Source organism: Oncorhynchus keta, unplaced genomic scaffold (genome assembly GCF_023373465.1).
Source record: "Oncorhynchus keta strain PuntledgeMale-10-30-2019 unplaced genomic scaffold, Oket_V2 Un_contig_2987_pilon_pilon, whole genome shotgun sequence".
Taxonomy (NCBI): domain Eukaryota; kingdom Metazoa; phylum Chordata; class Actinopteri; order Salmoniformes; family Salmonidae; genus Oncorhynchus; species Oncorhynchus keta.
The window spans coordinates 98,089-118,168 of record NW_026286771.1 but is presented as its reverse complement, the minus strand read 5'-3'; the positions used below and the strand labels follow the sequence as shown (position 1 = coordinate 118,168).

General features: G+C 43.1%; 1 protein-coding gene across 26 annotated transcripts in view; it reads left to right on the top strand.

The window, feature by feature from the left end:
- LOC118383012 (regulator of G-protein signaling 22-like) overlaps window positions 1–20,080 on the top strand; it is a 61,902-nt gene that overhangs the window by 2,328 nt on the left and 39,494 nt on the right. For all 26 annotated transcript variants that reach the window (XM_052507507.1, XM_052507503.1, XM_052507501.1 and 23 more), the window contains 3 exons: window positions 8,421–8,580; window positions 11,794–12,539; window positions 17,591–17,752. In XM_052507507.1, the coding sequence (XP_052363467.1) occupies window positions 8,421–8,580; window positions 11,794–12,539; window positions 17,591–17,752 (1,068 nt within the window). The remainder of the gene's footprint in view (window positions 1–8,420; window positions 8,581–11,793; window positions 12,540–17,590; window positions 17,753–20,080) is intronic.

The following is a 20,080-nucleotide window of genomic DNA, read 5'->3' as shown; positions in this document are numbered from 1 at the left end:
GGTGGAAGTAGACCTATAGGTTGGGTAGAAGTAGACCTATAGGTTGGGTAGAAGTAGACCTATAGGTTGGGTGGAAGTAGACCTATAGGTTGGGTGGAAGTAGACCTATAGGTTGGGTAGAAGTAGACCTATAGGTTGGGTAGAAGTAGACCTATAGGTTGGGAGGAAGTAGACCTATAGGTTGGGTGGAAGTAGACCTATAGGTTGGGTGGAAGTAGACCTATAGGTTGGGTAGAAGTAGACCTATAGGTTGGGTGGAAGTAGACCTATAGGTTGGGTAGAAGTAGACCTATAGGTTGGGAGGAAGTAGACCTATAGGTTGGGTCAGAAGTAGACCTATAGGTTGGGAGGAAGTAGACCTATAGGTTGGGTAGAAGTAGACCTATAGGTTGGGTAGAAGTAGACCTATAGGTTGGGTAGAAGTAGACCTATAGGTTGGGTAGAAGTAGACCTATAGGTTGGGTGGAAGTAGACCTATAGGTTGGGTCAGAAGTAGACCTATAGGTTGGGAGGAAGTAGACCTATAGGTTGGGTAGAAGTAGACCTATAGGTTGGGTAGAAGTAGACCTATAGGTTGGGTAGAAGTAGACCTATAGGTTGGGTAGAAGTAGACCTATAGGTTGGGTAGAAGTAGACCTATAGGTTGGGAGGAAGTAGACCTATAAGTTGGGTGGAAGTAGACCTATAGGTTGGGAGGAAGTAGACCTATAGGTTGGGTAGAAGTAGACCTATAGGTTGGGTAGAAGTAGACCTATAGGTTGGGTAGAAGTAGACCTATAGGTTGGGAGGAAGTAGACCTATAGGTTGGGTGGAAGTAGACCTATAGGTTGGGTGGAAGTAGACCTATAGGTTGGGTAGAAGTAGACCTATAGGTTGGGTAGAAGTAGACCTATAGGTTGGCTAGAAGTAGACCTATAGGTTGGGAGGAAGTAGACCTATAGGTTGGGTAGAAGTAGACCTATAGGTTGGGTAGAAGTAGACCTATAGGTTGGGTGGAAGTAGACCTATAGGTTGGGAGGAAGTAGACCTATAGGTTGGGTGGAAGTAGACCTATAGGTTGGGTAGAAGTAGACCTATAGGTTGGGTGGAAGTAGACCTATAGGTTGGGTGGAAGTAGACCTATAGGTTGGGTGGAAGTAGACCTATAGGTTGGGTAGAAGTAGACCTATAGGTTGGGTGGAAGTAGACCTATAGGTTGGGAGGAAGTAGACCTATAGGTTGGGAGGAAGTAGACCTATAGGTTGGGTGGAAGTAGACCTATAGGTTGGGTAGAAGTAGACCTATAGGTTGGGTAGAAGTAGACCTATAGGTTGGGTGGAAGTAGACCTATAGGTTGGGTGGAAGTAGACCTATAGGTTGGGTCAGAAGTAGACCTATAGGTTGGGTGGAAGTAGACCTATAGGTTGGGTAGAAGTAGACCTATAGGTTGGGTAGAAGTAGACCTATAGGTTGGGTGGAAGTAGACCTATAGGTTGGGTGGAAGTAGACCTATAGGTTGGGTGGAAGTAGACCTATAGGTTGGGTGGAAGTAGACCTATAGGTTGGGTGGAAGTAGACCTATAGGTTGGGTGGAAGTAGACCTATAGGTTGGGTAGAAGTAGACCTATAGGTTGGGTAGAAGTAGACCTATAGGTTGGGTAGAAGTAGACCTATAGGTTGGGTGGAAGTAGACCTATAGGTTGGGTCAGAAGTAGACCTATAGGTTGGGTCAGAAGTAGACCTATAGGTTGGGTGGAAGTAGACCTATAGGTTGGGTAGAAGTAGACCTATAGGTTGGGGAGGAAGTAGACCTATAGGTTGGGTGGAAGTAGACCTATAGGTTGGGTGGAAGTAGACCTATAGGTTGGGTGGAAGTAGACCTATAGGTTGGGTAGAAGTAGACCTATAGGTTGGGTAGAAGTAGACCTATAGGTTGGGTAGAAGTAGACCTATAGGTTGGGTGGAAGTAGACCTATAGGTTGGGTAGAAGTAGACCTATAGGTTGGGTAGAAGTAGACCTATAGGTTGGGTAGAAGTAGACCTATAGGTTGGGTAGAAGTAGACCTATAGGTTGGGTGGAAGTAGACCTATAGGTTGGGTGGAAGTAGACCTATAGGTTGGGTGGAAGTAGACCTATAGGTTGGGTAGAAGTAGACCTATAGGTTGGGAGGAAGTAGACCTATAGGTTGGGTGGAAGTAGACCTATAGGTTGGGTGGAAGTAGACCTATAGGTTGGGTAGAAGTAGACCTATAGGTTGGGTGGAAGTAGACCTATAGGTTGGGTAGAAGTAGACCTATAGGTTGGGAGGAAGTAGACCTATAGGTTGGGTAGAAGTAGACCTATAGGTTGGGAGGAAGTAGACCTATAGGTTGGGTAGAAGTAGACCTATAGGTTGGGTAGAAGTAGACCTATAGGTTGGGTAGAAGTAGACCTATAGGTTGGGTAGAAGTAGACCTATAGGTTGGGTGGAAGTAGACCTATAGGTTGGGTAGAAGTAGACCTATAGGTTGGGAGGAAGTAGACCTATAGGTTGGGTAGAAGTAGACCTATAGGTTGGGTAGAAGTAGACCTATAGGTTGGGTAGAAGTAGACCTATAGGTTGGGTAGAAGTAGACCTATAGGTTGGGTAGAAGTAGACCTATAGGTTGGGAGGAAGTAGACCTATAGGTTGGGGGGAAGTAGACCTATAGGTTGGGAGGAAGTAGACCTATAGGTTGGGTAGAAGTAGACCTATAGGTTGGGTAGAAGTAGACCTATAGGTTGGGTGGAAGTAGACCTATAGGTTGGGTAGAAGTAGACCTATAGGTTGGGTGGAAGTAGACCTATAGGTTGGGTAGAAGTAGACCTATAGGTTGGGTAGAAGTAGACCTATAGGTTGGGAGGAAGTAGACCTATAGGTTGGGAGGAAGTAGACCTATAGGTTGGGTGGAAGTAGACCTATAGGTTGGGTAGAAGTAGACCTATAGGTTGGGTGGAAGTAGACCTATAGGTTGGGTGGAAGTAGACCTATAGGTTGGGTAGAAGTAGACCTATAGGTTGGGTGGAAGTAGACCTATAGGTTGGGTGGAAGTAGACCTATAGGTTGGGAGGAAGTAGACCTATAGGTTGGGTGGAAGTAGACCTATAGGTTGGGTAGAAGTAGACCTATAGGTTGGGAGGAAGTAGACCTATAGGTTGGGTAGAAGTAGACCTATAGGTTGGGTGGAAGTAGACCTATAGGTTGGGTAGAAGTAGACCTATAGGTTGGCTAGAAGTAGACCTATAGATTGGGTAGAACTAGACCTATAGGTTGGGTAGAAGTAGACCTATAGGTTGGGTGGAAGTAGACCTATAGGTTGGGTGAGAAGTAGACCTATAGGTTGGGTAGAAGTAGACCTATAGGTTGGGTAGAAGTAGACCTATAGGTTGGGTAGAAGTAGACCTATAGGTTGGGTCAGAAGTAGACCTATAGGTTGGGTCAGAAGTAGACCTATAGGTTGGGTGGAAGTAGACCTATAGGTTGGGTAGAAGTAGACCTATAGGTTGGGTAGAAGTAGACCTATAGGTTGGGTAGAAGTAGACCTATAGGTTGGGTAGAAGTAGACCTATAGGTTGGGTAGAAGTAGACCTATAGGTTGGGTAGAAGTAGACCTATAGGTTGGGTAGAAGTAGACCTATAGGTTGGGTAGAAGTAGACCTATAGGTTGGGTGGAAGTAGACCTATAGGTTGGGTGGAAGTAGACCTATAGGTTGGGTAGAAGTAGACCTATAGGTTGGGTGGAAGTAGACCTATAGGTTGGCTAGAAGTAGACCTATAGGTTGGCTAGAAGTAGACCTATATGTTGGGTGGAAGTAGACCTATAGGTTGGGTGGAAGTAGACCTATAGGTTGGGTGGAAGTAGACCTATAGGTTGGGTGGAAGTAGACCTATAGGTTGGGAGGAAGTAGACCTATAGGTTGGGTGGAAGTAGACCTATAGGTTGGGTGGAAGTAGACCTATAGGTTGGGTGGAAGTAGACCTATAGGTTGGGTGGAAGTAGACCTATAGGTTGGGCCAGAAGTAGACCTATAGGTTGGGAGGAAGTAGACCTATAGGTTGGGTAGAAGTAGACCTATAGGTTGGGTGGAAGTAGATCTATAGGTTGGGTGGAAGTAGACCTATAGGTTGGGTGGAAATAGACCTATAGGTTGGGTAGAAGTAGACCTATAGGTTGGGTAGAAGTAGACCTATAGGTTGGGTAGAAGTAGACCTATAGGTTGGGGAGAAGTAGACCTATAGGTTGGGTAGAAGTAGACCTATAGGTTGGGTAGAAGTAGACCTATAGGTTGGGTGGAAGTAGACCTATAGGTTGGGTAGAAGTAGACCTATAGGTTGGGTGGAAGTAGACCTATAGGTTGGGTGGAAGTAGACCTATAGGTTGGGTGGAAGTAGACCTATAGGTTGGGTAGAAGTAGACCTATAGGTTGGGTGGAAGTAGACCTATAGGTTGGGTAGAAGTAGACCTATAGGTTGGGTAGAAGTAGACCTATAGGTTGGGTAGAAGTAGACCTATAGGTTGGGTAGAAGTAGACCTATAGGTTGGGTAGAAGTAGACCTATAGGTTGGGTGGAAGTAGACCTATAGGTTGGGCCAGAAGTAGACCTATAGGTTGGGTGGAAGTAGACCTATAGGTTGGGTAGAAGTAGACCTATAGGTTGGGTGGAAGTAGATCTATAGGTTGGGTAGAAGTAGACCTATAGGTTGGGTAGAAGTAGATCTATAGGTTGGGTGGAAGTAGACCTATAGGTTGGGTAGAAGTAGACCTATAGGTTGGGTGGAAGTAGACCTATAGGTTGGGTAGAAGTATACCTATAGGTTGGGTAGAAGTAGACCTATAGGTTGGGTAGAAGTAGACCTATAGGTTGGGTAGAAGTAGACCTATAGGTTGGGTAGAAGTAGACCTATAGGTTGGGTGGAAGTAGACCTATAGGTTGGGTAGAAGTAGACCTATAGGTTGGGTAGAAGTAGACCTATAGGTTGGGTAGAAGTAGACCTATAGGTTGGGTAGAAGTAGACCTATAGGTTGGGTGGAAGTAGACCTATAGGTTGGGCCAGAAGTAGACCTATAGGTTGGGTAGAAGTAGATCTATAGGTTGGGTAGAAGTAGACCTATAGGTTGGGTAGAAGTAGACCTATAGGTTGGGTAGAAGTAGACCTATAGGTTGGGTAGAAGTAGACCTATAGGTTGGGTAGAAGTAGACCTATAGGTTGGGTGGAAGTAGACCTATAGGTTGGGTGGAAGTAGACCTATAGGTTGGGTGGAAGTAGACCTATAGGTTGGGTAGAAGTAGACCTATAGGTTGGGTGGAAGTAGACCTATAGGTTGGGTAGAAGTAGACCTATAGGTTGGGTAGAAGTAGACCTATAGGTTGGGTAGAAGTAGACCTATAGGTTGGGTAGAAGTAGACCTATAGGTTGGGTGGAAGTAGACCTATAGGTTGGGCCAGAAGTAGACCTATAGGTTGGGTGGAAGTAGACCTATAGGTTGGGTAGAAGTAGACCTATAGGTTGGGTGGAAGTAGATCTATAGGTTGGGTAGAAGTAGACCTATAGGTTGGGTAGAAGTAGATCTATAGGTTGGGTGGAAGTAGACCTATAGGTTGGGTAGAAGTAGACCTATAGGTTGGGTGGAAGTAGACCTATAGGTTGGGTAGAAGTATACCTATAGGTTGGGTAGAAGTAGACCTATAGGTTGGGTAGAAGTAGACCTATAGGTTGGGTAGAAGTAGACCTATAGGTTGGGTAGAAGTAGACCTATAGGTTGGGTGGAAGTAGACCTATAGGTTGGGTAGAAGTAGACCTATAGGTTGGGTAGAAGTAGACCTATAGGTTGGGTAGAAGTAGACCTATAGGTTGGGTAGAAGTAGACCTATAGGTTGGGTGGAAGTAGACCTATAGGTTGGGCCAGAAGTAGACCTATAGGTTGGGTAGAAGTAGATCTATAGGTTGGGTAGAAGTAGACCTATAGGTTGGGTAGAAGTAGACCTATAGGTTGGGTAGAAGTAGACCTATAGGTTGGGTAGAAGTAGACCTATAGGTTGGGTAGAAGTAGACCTATAGGTTGGGTGGAAGTAGACCTATAGGTTGGGTGGAAGTAGACCTATAGGTTGGGTGGAAGTAGACCTATAGGTTGGGTAGAACTAGACCTATAGGTTGGGTAGAAGTAGACCTATAGGTTGGGTAGAAGTAGACCTATAGGTTGGGTGGAAGTAGACCTATAGGTTGGGTGGAAGTAGACCTATAGGTTGGGTGGAAGTAGACCTATAGGTTGGGTGGAAGTAGACCTATAGGTTGGGTGGAAGTAGACCTATAGGTTGGGTAGAAGTAGACCTATAGGTTGGGTGGAAGTAGACCTATATAAAACTGTATTTTTTTGTGAAGAATCGACAAGTGGGACACAATCATGAAGTGGAATGACATTTATTGGATATTTCAAACTTTTTTAACAAATCAAAAACTGAAAAATTGTGCGTGCAAAATTATTCAGCCCCCTTAAGTTAATACTTTGTAGCGCCACCTTTTGCTGCGATTACAGCTGTAAGTCGCTTGGGGTATGTCTCTATCAGTTTTGCACATCGAGAGACTGACATTTTTTCACATTCCTCCTTGCAAAACAGCTCGAGCTCAGTGAGGTTGGATGGAGAGCATTTGTGAACAGCAGTTTTCAGTTCTTTCCACAGATTCTCGATTGGATTCAGGTCTGGACTTTGACTTGGCCATTCTAACACCTGGATATGTTTATTTTTGAACCATTCCATTGTAGATTTTGCTTTATGTTTTGGTTCATTGTCTTGTTGGAAGACAAATCTCCGTCCCAATCTCAGGTCTTTTGCAGGCTCCATCAGGTTTTCTTCCAGAATGGTCCTGTATTTGGCTCCATCCATCTTCCCATCAATTTTAACCATCTTCCCTGTCCCTGCTGAAGAAAAGCAGGCCCAAACCATGATGCTGCCACCACCATGTTTGACAGTGGGGATGGTGTGTTCAGGGTGATGAGCAGTGTTGCCCATCACCCATCAAACATAGCATTTTGCATTGTTGCCAAAAAGTTCAATTTTGGTTTCATCTGACCAGAGCACCTTCTTCCACAAATTTGGTCTGTCTCCCAGGTGGCTTGTGGCAAACTTTAAACAACACTTTTTATGGATATCTTTAAGAAATGGCTTTCGTCTTGCCACTCTTCCATAAAGGCCAGATTTGTGCAATATACGACTGATTGTTGTCCTATGGACAGAGTCTCCCACCTCAGCTGTAGATCTCTGCAGTTCATCCAGTGATCATGGGCCTCTTGGCTGCATCTCTGATCAGTCTTCTCCTTGTATGAGCTGAAAGTTTAGAGGGACGGCCAGGTCTTGGTAGATTTGCAGTGGTCTGATACTCCTTCCATTTCAATATTATCGCTTGCACAGTGCTCCTTGGGATGTTTAAAGCTTGGGAAATCTTTTTGTATCGAAATCCGGCTTTAAACTTCTTCACAACAGTATCTCGAACCTGCCTGGTGTGTTCCTTGTTCTTCATGATGCTCTCTGCGCTTTTAACGGACCTCTGAGACTATCACAGTGCAGTTGCATTTATACGGAGACTTGATTACACACAGGTGGATTGTATTTATCATCATTAGTCATTTAGGTCAACATTGGATCATTCAGAGATCCTCACTGAACTTCTGGAGAGAATTTGCTGCACTGAAAGTAAAGGGGCTGAATAATTTTGCACGCCCAATTTTTCCGTTTTTGATTTGTTAAAAAAGTTTTAAATATCCAATAAATGTCGTTCCACTTCATGATTGTGTCCCACTTGTTGTTGATTCTATTCCATTCCATTATATTCGATTCCATTACATTATATTCAATTCCATTCCTTTCTATTCTATTCCATTATATTCTATTCCATTCCATTCCATTATATTCCATTCCTTTCTATTCTATTCCATTATATTCTATTATATTCCATTCTATTCTATTCCATTATATTCAATTCTATTATATTCCATTCCATTATATTCTATTCCATTCCATTCCATTCCATTCCATTATATTCAATTCCATTCCATTCCATTATATTCCATTCTATTATATTCTATTCCATTATATTCCATTATATTCCATTCCCTTCCATTATATTCCATTCTATTATATTCTATTCCATTCCATTATATTCCATTCCATTCTATTATATTCCATTCCATTATATTATATTCCATTATATTCAATTCCATTATATTCCATTCCATTCTATTATATTCTATTCCATTCCATTATATTCCATTCCATTCCATTATATTCCATTCTATTCTATTCCATTCATAGCTTTGTCTGACCCCCCATTCCTGCACTTTGTGACAAATGTTGTTTTTAAGGCTTTTATAAATAACGTTTTGATTGATTGATGTGTGTTTGATGCTTGACGGTGTTTCCCAAGGTTAGCGAAGCTGCTCTCTCAGTGGGGCCCTCAGGGCTGGAACCAGAAGAGGGATGGTACCTCAGTCCAGCCCCCTGTCACCACAGAGCCTGTCTGTCCTTCCCCTGGGCCCGATGACAGAGAGACCCTGATGAAGGTCCTCTATGTGTCACTGGGACAGGTCAGCAGATCCTGCTTATTCACATAGATGGTATATCTCAGTAAGATGTCAGTACAGCGGAGATGATATATCTCATTATGGTTCAGTACAGCGGAGATGATATATCTCAGTATGATGTCAATATGGTTCAGTACAGCGGAGATGATATATCTCATTATGGTTCAGTACAGCGGAGATGATATATCTCAGTATGATGTCAATATGGTTCAGTACAGCGGATATGATATATCTCATTATGATGTCAATATGGTTCAGTACAGCGGATATGATATATCTCAGTATGATGTCAATATGGTTCAGTACAGAGGAGATGATATATCTCAGTATGATGTCAATATGGTTCAGTACAGAGGAGATGATATATCTCAGTATGATGTCAATATGGTTCAGTACAGCGGAGATGATATATCTCAGCATGATGTCAATATGGTTCAGTACAGAGGAGATGATATATCTCAGTATGATGTCAATATGGTTCAGTACAGAGGAGATTATATATCTCAGTATGATGTCAATATGGTTCAGTACAGTGGAGATGATATATCTCAGTAAGATGTCAGTACAGCGGATATGATATATCTCAGTATGATGTCAATATGGTTCAGTACAGCGGAGATGATATATCTCAGTAAGATGTCAGTACAGCGGAGATGATATATCTCATTATGGTTCAGTACAGCGGAGATGATATATCTCAGTATGATGTCAATATGGTTCAGTACAGCGGAGATGATATATCTCAGTAAGATGTCAGTACAGCGGAGATGATATATCTCAGCATGATGTCAGTACAGCGGAGATGATATATCTCAGTATGATGTCAGTATGGTTCAGTACAGTGGAGATGATATATCTCAGTATGATGTCAGTATGGTTCAGTACAGCGGAGATGATATATCTCAGTAAGATGTCAGTATGGTTCTGTACAGCGGAGATGATATATCTCAGTATGGTTCAGTACAGCGGAGATGATATATCTCAGTATGATGTCAATATGGTTCAGTACAGCGGAGATGATATATCTCAGTATGATGTCAATATGGTTCAGTACAGCGGAGATGATATATCTCAGCATGATGTCAATATGGTTCAGTACAGCAGAGATGATATATCTCATTATGGTTCAGTACAGCGGAGATGATATATCTCAGTATTATGTGAATATGGTTCAGTACAGCAGAGATGATATATCTCATTATGGTTCAGTACAGCGGAGATGATATATCTCAGCATGATGTCAATATGGTTCAGTACAGCAGAGATGATATATCTCAGTATGGTTCAGTACAGCGGAGATTATATATCTCAGCATGATGTCAATATGGTTCAGTACAGCAGAGATGATATATCTCATTATGGTTCAGTACAGCGGAGATTATATATCTCAGCATGATGTCAATATGGTTCAGTACAGCAGAGATGATATATCTCATTATGGTTCAGTACAGCGGAGATGATATATCTCAGTATGATGTCAATATGGTTCAGTACAGCGGAGATGATATATCTCAGTATGATGTCAATATGGTTCAGTACAGAGGAGATGATATATCTCAGTATGATGTCAATATGGTTCAGTACAGAGGAGATGATATATCTCAGTATGATGTCAATATGGTTCAGTACAGCGGAGATGATATATCTCAGCATGATGTCAATATGGTTCAGTACAGAGGAGATGATATATCTCAGTATGATGTCAATATGGTTCAGTACAGAGGAGATTATATATCTCAGTATGATGTCAATATGGTTCAGTACAGTGGAGATGATATATCTCAGTAAGATGTCAGTACAGCGGATATGATATATCTCAGTATGATGTCAATATGGTTCAGTACAGCGGAGATGATATATCTCAGTAAGATGTCAGTACAGCGGAGATGATATATCTCATTATGGTTCAGTACAGCGGAGATGATATATCTCAGTAAGATGTCAGTACAGCGGAGATGATATATCTCAGCATGATGTCAGTACAGCGGAGATGATATATCTCAGTATGATGTCAGTATGGTTCAGTACAGTGGAGATGATATATCTCAGTATGATGTCAGTATGGTTCAGTACAGCGGAGATGATATATCTCAGTAAGATGTCAGTATGGTTCTGTACAGCGGAGATGATATATCTCAGTATGGTTCAGTACAGCGGAGATGATATATCTCAGTATGATGTCAATATGGTTCAGTACAGCGGAGATGATATATCTCAGTATGATGTCAATATGGTTCAGTACAGCGGAGATGATATATCTCAGCATGATGTCAATATGGTTCAGTACAGCAGAGATGATATATCTCATTATGGTTCAGTACAGCGGAGATGATATATCTCAGTATTATGTGAATATGGTTCAGTACAGCAGAGATGATATATCTCATTATGGTTCAGTACAGCGGAGATGATATATCTCAGCATGATGTCAATATGGTTCAGTACAGCAGAGATGATATATCTCAGTATGGTTCAGTACAGCGGAGATTATATATCTCAGCATGATGTCAATATGGTTCAGTACAGCAGAGATGATATATCTCATTATGGTTCAGTACAGCGGAGATTATATATCTCAGCATGATGTCAATATGGTTCAGTACAGCAGAGATGATATATCTCATTATGGTTCAGTACAGCGGAGATGATATATCTCAGTATGATGTCAATATGGTTCAGTACAGCGGAGATGATATATCTCAGTATGATGTCAATATGGTTCAGTACAGCGGAGATGATATATCTCATTATGATGTCAATATGGTTCAGTACAGCGGAGATGATATATCTCAGTATGATGTCAATATGGTTCAGTACAGCGGATATGATATATCTCATTATGGTTCAGTACAGCGGAGATTATATATCTCAGTATGATGTCAATATGGTTCAGTACAGCGGAGATGATATATCTCAGTATGATGTCATTATGGTTCAGTACAACGGAGATGATATATCTCAGTATGATGTCAATATGGTTCAGTACAACGGAGATGATATATCTCAGTATGATGTCAATATGGTTCAGTACAGCAGAGATGATATATCTCAGTATGATGTCAATATGGTTCAGTACATAAATAAACACTTGTTTTGTGGTGTTGGTAAAACAGTAGTTTACTTTATATACTGTGTACGATCCAGGTATTTCTCTGTCTCTGTCACCCCAGGCAACACTTCCCTGTAGTCACACTGGGTTTGTTTGTGTGTCTGTAGGCCTCAGTAACAGACATGTTGACACTGGCTAAGGACAAGGACAAGCAGCTGCCTGTCTGTACCCAGTCTGTGAGAACCCCTGTGTGCTCCCTGGGCCGGGAGGGACAGAGGGGTCCGGCCTCAGCCTGCTTCTCCTGCATCCCTGACTCGGAGTCCTACGCCCTGTCCTCCTCACTCCTCGTCTCCTTTCCTCTCTCCTCCTCACTCCTCGTCTCCTTTCCTCTCTCCTCTTCACTCCCGGACTGTCCTCTCTGCTCTTCGCTCCCGGACTGTCCTCTCTCCTCTTCACTCCCGGACTGTCCTCTCTCCTCTTCACTTCTAGACTGGGACAAGAGACGGGGAGACCACAGCGCAGAGCAGGAGATGAAAGTCTACCTCACAGAGACAGAGGCAAAGACAGAGATAGAGGCAGGAACTACAGATGAGGTTAATGGGGAACCCAAGCCCCAGAGTCCCGCCTGTTCTACCACTGATGAGGAGACGGTTGGTCCCCACACAGAGAGCCCCTGTGAGGGAGGTCCAGCCACCAGCCACAGCAGACTGAAGGAGCAGCAGGAGGAGGGTGGAGGGTCAGAGGAGGAGAATGACCATGAGTTCTATGATGTCACTGCTAGTATCCATGGTGATAGACAGGGCCTTGGTGACTTTAAGGACTTCTTAAAGGGAACACTAGGAGAGAAGCTTTTGCGTCTGTGGATGGATATAGAGAGACTGAAGACCTTACAGGACGACAGGAGGAGAATCAGGTATTCATACACACATTCAGTACTTCGTAAACACATTCAGTACTTCATATACACATTCAGTACTTCATATACACATTCAGTACTTCATATACACATTCAGTTCTTCATATACACATTCAGTACTTCATATACACATTCAGTACTTTATATACACATTCAGTACTTCATAAACACATTCAGTACTTCATATACACATTCAGTACTTCATATACACATTCAGTACTTCATATACACATTCAGTACTTCATATACACATTCAGTACTTCATAAACACATTCAGTACTTCATAAACACATTCAGTACTTCATAAACACATTCAGTACTTCATAGACACATTCAGTACTTCATAAACACATTCAGTACTTCATAAACACATTCAGTACTTCATAAACACATTCAGTACTTCATATACACATGCAGTACTTCATATACACATTCAGTACTTCATAAACACATTCAGTACTTCCTTAAAGGTTCAATGCATCAGTTTTTATCTCAAAATCAAATCACATTTCTGGGTAACAATGAAGTACCTTACTGTGATTGTTTTCAATTAAAAAGGTCAAAATGAAACAAATATATCTTCTTAGCAAAAGGCAATTTCTCAAGTCAAAATGTTGCTCAGATTGTCTGAGAGTGGCCTGAGTGGGGAGGGGAAAGCAGAACATTTTTTCTTATTGGCAGAGAGGTTTGGAACTCTCTTTCTTATTGGTCTATTAACTAATTCACCGCACGGTGATGTCACCATGGAAGGCCAAAACTCCATCCCACCAAAACAGGCTGACATTTCAAAGCTCATAGTGTGAATATATATATAAAACACAGGGAAATCATAGTTTCGACTGCCCTGGGCCTTAACTCATAACTCCTAACCTTCACCTTCACCTTAACCCTGACCTTAAGCCTTAACCCATAACTCCTAACCTTCACCTTCACCTTAAGCCTTAACCCATAACTCCTAACCTTCACCTTAACCCTGACCCCAACCCTTAACCCATAACTCCTAACTCCTAACCTTCACCATAACCCTGACCCCAACCCTGACCCCAACCCTTAACACATAACTCCTAACCTTCACCTTAACCCTGACCCCAACCCCTAACCCATAGCTCCTAACCTTCACCTTAACCCTGACCCCAACTCTTAACCCATAACTCCTAACCACCATAAGCCTGACCCCAACCCTGACCCCAACCCTTAACCCATAACTCCTAACCTTCACCTTAACCCTGATCCCAACCCTTAACCCATAACTCCTAACCTTCACCATAACCCTGACCCCAACCCTGACCCCAACCCTTAACCCATAACTCCTAACCTTCACCATAACCCTGACCCCAACCCTTAGCCCATAACTCTTAACCTTCACCTGAAACCTGACCCCAATCCTAACCTCAACCCTTAACCCATAACTCCTAACCTTCACCTGAACCCTGACCCCAATCCTAACCCCAACCCTTAACCCTTAACCCATAACTCCTAACCTTCACCTTAATCCTGACCCCAACCCCCAACCCCAACCCCTAACCTTCACCTTGACTCCAACCCATAACTCATAACCTTCACCCCAACCCTAACCCCAACCCTCAACCCATAACTCTGACTCTTAACCTAAGCCATAACCCTAACCCCAACCCTTAACCCATAACTCTGACTCTTAACCTAAGCCATAACCCTAACCCCAACCCTGAACCCAACCCTTAACCCATAACTCCTAACCTTCACCTGAAACCTGACCCCAACCCTGACCCCAACCCTTAACCCAAACCCTTAACCCATAACTCTGACTCTTAACCTAAGCCATAACCCTAACCCCAACCCGGAACCCAACCCTTAACACATAACTCCTAACCTTCACCTGAACCCTGACCCCAATCCTAACCCCAACCCCAACCCCTAACCTTCACCTTGACTCCAACCCATAACTCCTAACCTTCACCTTAACCCTGACCCCAACCCTGACCCCAACCCTTAACCCATAACTCCTAACCTTCACCTGAACCCTGACCCCAATCCTAACCCATAACCCATAACTCCTAACCTTCACCATAATCCTGACCCCAACCCTTAACCCATAACTCCTAACCTTCACCTTAACCCTGACCCCAACCCTTAACCCATAACTCCTAACCTTCATCTGAACCCTGACTCTTAACCCCAACCCCAACCCTAACCTTCACCTTGACTCCACCCATAACTTAACCTTCACCCCAACCCCAACCCCAACCCTAACCCCAACCCTTAACCCATAACTCTGACTCTTAACCTAAGCCATAACCCTAACCTCAACCCTGGCCCAACCTTAACCCATAACTCTGACTCTGGGGGTAACCTAAGCCATAACCCTAACCTCAACCCTATCCCAACCCTTGACCCATAACTCTGACTCTTAACCTGCCATAACCCTAACCTCAACCCTGATTGACCCAACCCTGTCCCATAACTCTGACTCTGTTCCAAGCCATAACCCTAACCCCAACCCTTGACCCCAACCCTGACCCCAACCTTAATCCATGGTAGGGAGGCGAGCAGGCCAGAGGTGACTCTTAACCTAAGCCATAACCCTAAGCCTCAACCCTTGTGACCCAACCCTTAACCCATAACCTGACTCAGTAATCAACCTAAGCCACAACCCTGGATTCAACCCTGTGTGAGGCCCAACCCTTAACCCATAACTCTGATGTTGTAAGCCATAACCCTAACCCCAACCCCTGACCCCAACCCTGACCCCAACCTTTAACCCATAACTCCACTCTTAACCTAAGCCATCACCAATAACCCCAACCCTGACCCCAAACCTCATGGACCCCAACCCTTAAACCATAACTCCTAACCTTCACCTGAACCCTGACCCCAATCCTAACCCTTAACCCATAACTCCTAACCTTCACCATAATCCTGACCCCAACCCTTAACCCATAACTCCTAACCTTCACCTTAACCCTGACACCAACCCTTAACCCATAACTCCTAACCTTCATCTGAACCCTGACCCCAATCCTAACCCCAACCCCCAACCCCAACCCCTAACCTTCACCTTGACTCCAACCCATAACTCCTAACCTTCACCCCAACCCTAACCCCAACCCTAACCCCAACCCTTAACCCATAACTCTGACTCTTAACCTAAGCCATAACCCTAACCTCAACCCTGTGACCCAACCCTTAACCCATAACTCTGACTCTAACCTAAGCCATAACCCTAACCTCAACCCTGGTGACCCAACCCTTAACCCATAACTCTGACTCTTAACCTAAGCCATAACCCTAACCTCAACCCTGAACCCAACCCTTAACCCATAACTTGACTCTAACCTAAGCCATAACCCTAAGAGACCCCCTGAGCCCCAACCCTGGGGACGCCAACCCTGACCCCAACCCTTAACCCATAACTCTCCTTCACCTAACCCTGACCACAACCTGAAACCTAACTGATAACTCCTGGATGAACCCTGACCCCAATCCTAACCCTTCTGAACCCATAACTCCTAACCTTCACCATAATCCTGACCCCAACCAACCCATAACTCCCAACCTTCACCTTAACCCTGAGGGAGAACCCTTAACCCAGAACTCCTAACCTTCATCTGAACCCTGACCCCAATCCTAACCCCAACCCCCAACCCCAACCCCTAACCTTCACCTTGACTCCAACCCATAAGACCTAACCTTCATCTGGAACCCCAACCCTAGACCCCAACCCTAACCCCAACCCTTAACCCATAACTCTGACTCTTAACCTAAGCATAACCCTAGGACCTCAACCCTGGTCCCAACCTTTTTTCAATAACTCTGAACTCTTAACCCTGACCACAACCCTGACCCCAACCCTTAACCCATAACTCCTAACCTTCACCTGAACCCTGACCCCAATCCTAACCCTTAACCCATAACTCCTAACCTTCACCATAATCCTGGATGCCAACCCTTAACCCATAACTCCTAACCTTCATCCCTGCCCCAACCCTGTAACTGTAACTCCTAACCTTCAATGAACCCTGACCCCAATCCTAACCCCAACCCCAACCCCTAACCTTCACCTTGACTCCAACCCATAACTCCTAACCTTCACCCCAACCCTAGGGAGGACCGAGCCGGCCTGGACCCCAACCCTAACCCCAACCCTTAACCCATAACTCTGACAAACCTAAGCCATAACCCTAACCTCAACCCTGGACCCAACCCTTAACCCATAACTCTGACTCTGCCATACCTAACTCAACCCTGTGACCCAACCCCTAACCCATAAGCTCTGGAACCTAAGCCATAACCCTAACCTCAACCCTGTGACCCAACCCTTAACCCATAACTCTGACTCTTAACCTAAGCCATAACCCTAACCTCAACCCTGTGACCCAACCCTTAACCCATAACTCTGACTCTTAACCTAAGCCATAACCCTAACCTAACCCTGGGAGGTTTAACCCATAACTCTGACTCTAACCTAAGCCATAACCCTAACCTCAACCCTGTGACCCAACCCTTAACCCATAACTCTGACTCTTAACCTAAGCCATAACCCTAACCTCAACCCTGAACCTCTGACTCTTAACCCCATAACCCTAACCTCAACCCTGTGACCCAACCCATAACTCTGACTCTTAACCTAAGCCATAACTCTAACCTCAACCCTGTGACCCAACCCTTAACCCATAACTCTGACTCTTAACCTAAGCCATAACCCTAACCTCAACCCTGTGACCCAACCCTTAACCCATAACTCTGACTCTTAACCTAAGCCATAACTAACCTCCACCCTGAACCCAACCCTTAACTCACTGACTCTTAACCTAAGCCATAACCCTAACCTCAACCCTGTGACCCAACCCTAACCCATAACTCTGACTCTTAACCTAAGAACCATAACCCTAACCTCAACCCTGAACCCATAACTCCTAACCTTCACCTGAACTTAACCTCAACCCTAACCTTCATTGAAGTATAGAACCTGAGATGACAATGAGCCTTCCTCTTAACCAATGACGTGGACAGAACCATCTTCAATGATTGATTGATTGATTGATTGATTGATTGTTGATTGATTGTTTCAGGCATTTGGTCCAGATGCGAAGCTGCTACCTGCTGACCGGTGGCCAGAGCAGTCTGAATGGTGAGCTGTTGACCAGACTGGGTCTCTCTACCTCCCCCTGCTGGAGAGAGGACAGACTGCAGAGAGTTCAGCCCCGCGTCACTGAGGCACTGCTCTGCTACTGGTGAGGAGACAGACTGACAAGGTCATCCACACCAGGGGTTTTGAAACCTCTCCTCTGGGACCCCCAGGACGTTCCATGTCTTTTAAACTACTCCAGAGCTCCTCGATTTCACATTGTGGTCATGTTTATATACTGTTTTACCCACTTCGTATGAATAAACTGTATTCTAGTCAAGGCCCATCCTCTATAACTACTGTCTATACACACCATCCTATATAACTACTGTCTATACACACCATCCTATATAACTACTGTCTATACTGTCTATACACACCATCCTATATAACTACTGTCTATACTGTCTATACACACCATCCTATATAACTACTGTCTATACACACCATCCTCTATAACTACTGTCTATACACACCATCCTATATAACTACTGTCTATACACACCATCCTATATAACTACTGTCTATACACACTATCCTATATAACTACTGTCTATACACACCATCCTATATAACTACTGTCTATACACACCATCCTATATAACTACTGTCTATACACACCATCCTATATAACTACTGTCTATACACACCATCCTATATAACTACTGTCTTATACACACCATCCTATAACTACTGTCTATACACACCATCCTATATAACTACTGTTTATACACACCATCCTATATAACTACTGTCTATACACACCATCCTATAACTACTGTCTATAACACCATCCTACTGTCTATACACACCATCCTATATAACTACTGTCTATACACACCATCCTAATAACTACTGTCTATACACACCATCCTATATAACTACTGTCTATACACACCATCCTATATAACTACTGTCTATACACACCATCCTATATAACTACTGTCTATACACACCATCCTATATAACTACTGTCTATACACACCATCCTATATAACTACTGTCTATACACCCATCCTATATAACTACTGTCTATACACACCATCCTATATAACTACTGTCTATACACACCATCCTATATAACTACTGTCTATACACACCATCCTATATAACTACTGTCTATACACAACCATCCTATATAACTACTGTCTATACACACCATCCTATATAACTACTGTCTATACACACCATCCTATATAACTACTGTCTATACACACCATCCTATATAACTACTGTCTATACACACCATCCTATAGACTACCCCGTCTATACACACCATCCTATATAACTACTGTCTATACACACCATCCTATATAACTACTGTCTATACACACCATCCTTCCTATGTCTTTAACACCATCCTATATAACTACTGTCTATACACACCATCCTATATAACTACTGTCTATACACACCATCCTATATAACTACTGTCTATACACACCATCCTCTATAACTACTGTCTATACACACCATCCTATATAACTACTGTCTATACACACCATCCTATATAACTACTGTCTATACTGTCTATACACACCATCCTATATAACTACTGTCTATACACACCATCCTCTATAACTACTGTCTATACACACCATCCTCTATAACTACTGTTAAAACAACATCCTCTATAACTACTGTCTATACACACCATCCTATATAACTACTGTCTATACACACCATCCTATATAACTACTGTCTATACACACCATCCTATATAACTACTGTCTATACACACCATCCTATATAACTACTGTTTATACTGTCTATACACACCATCCTATATAACTACTGTTTATACACACCATCCTATATAACTACTGTCTATACACACAATCCTATATAATTACTGTCTATACACACCATCCTATATAACTACTGTCTATACACACCATCCTATATAACTACTGTCTATACACACCATCCTATATAACTACTGTCTATACACACCATCCTATATAACTACTGTCTATACACACCATCCTATATAACTACTGTCTATACACACCATCCTATATAACTACTGTCTATACACACCATCCTATATAACTACTGTCTATACACACCATCCTCTATAACTACTGTCTATACACACCATCCTATATAACTACTGTCTATACACACCATCCTATATAACTACTGTCTATACACACCATCCTATATAACTACTGTCTATACACACCATCCTATATAACTACTGTCTATACACACCATCCTATATAACTACTGTCTATACACACCATCCTATATAACTACTGTCTATACACACCATCCTCTATAACTACTGTCTATACACACCATCCTATATAACTACTGTCTATACACACCATCCTATATAACTACTGTCTATACACACCATCCTATATAACTACTGTCTATACTGTCTATACACACCATCCTCTATAACTACTGTCTATACACACCATCCTAT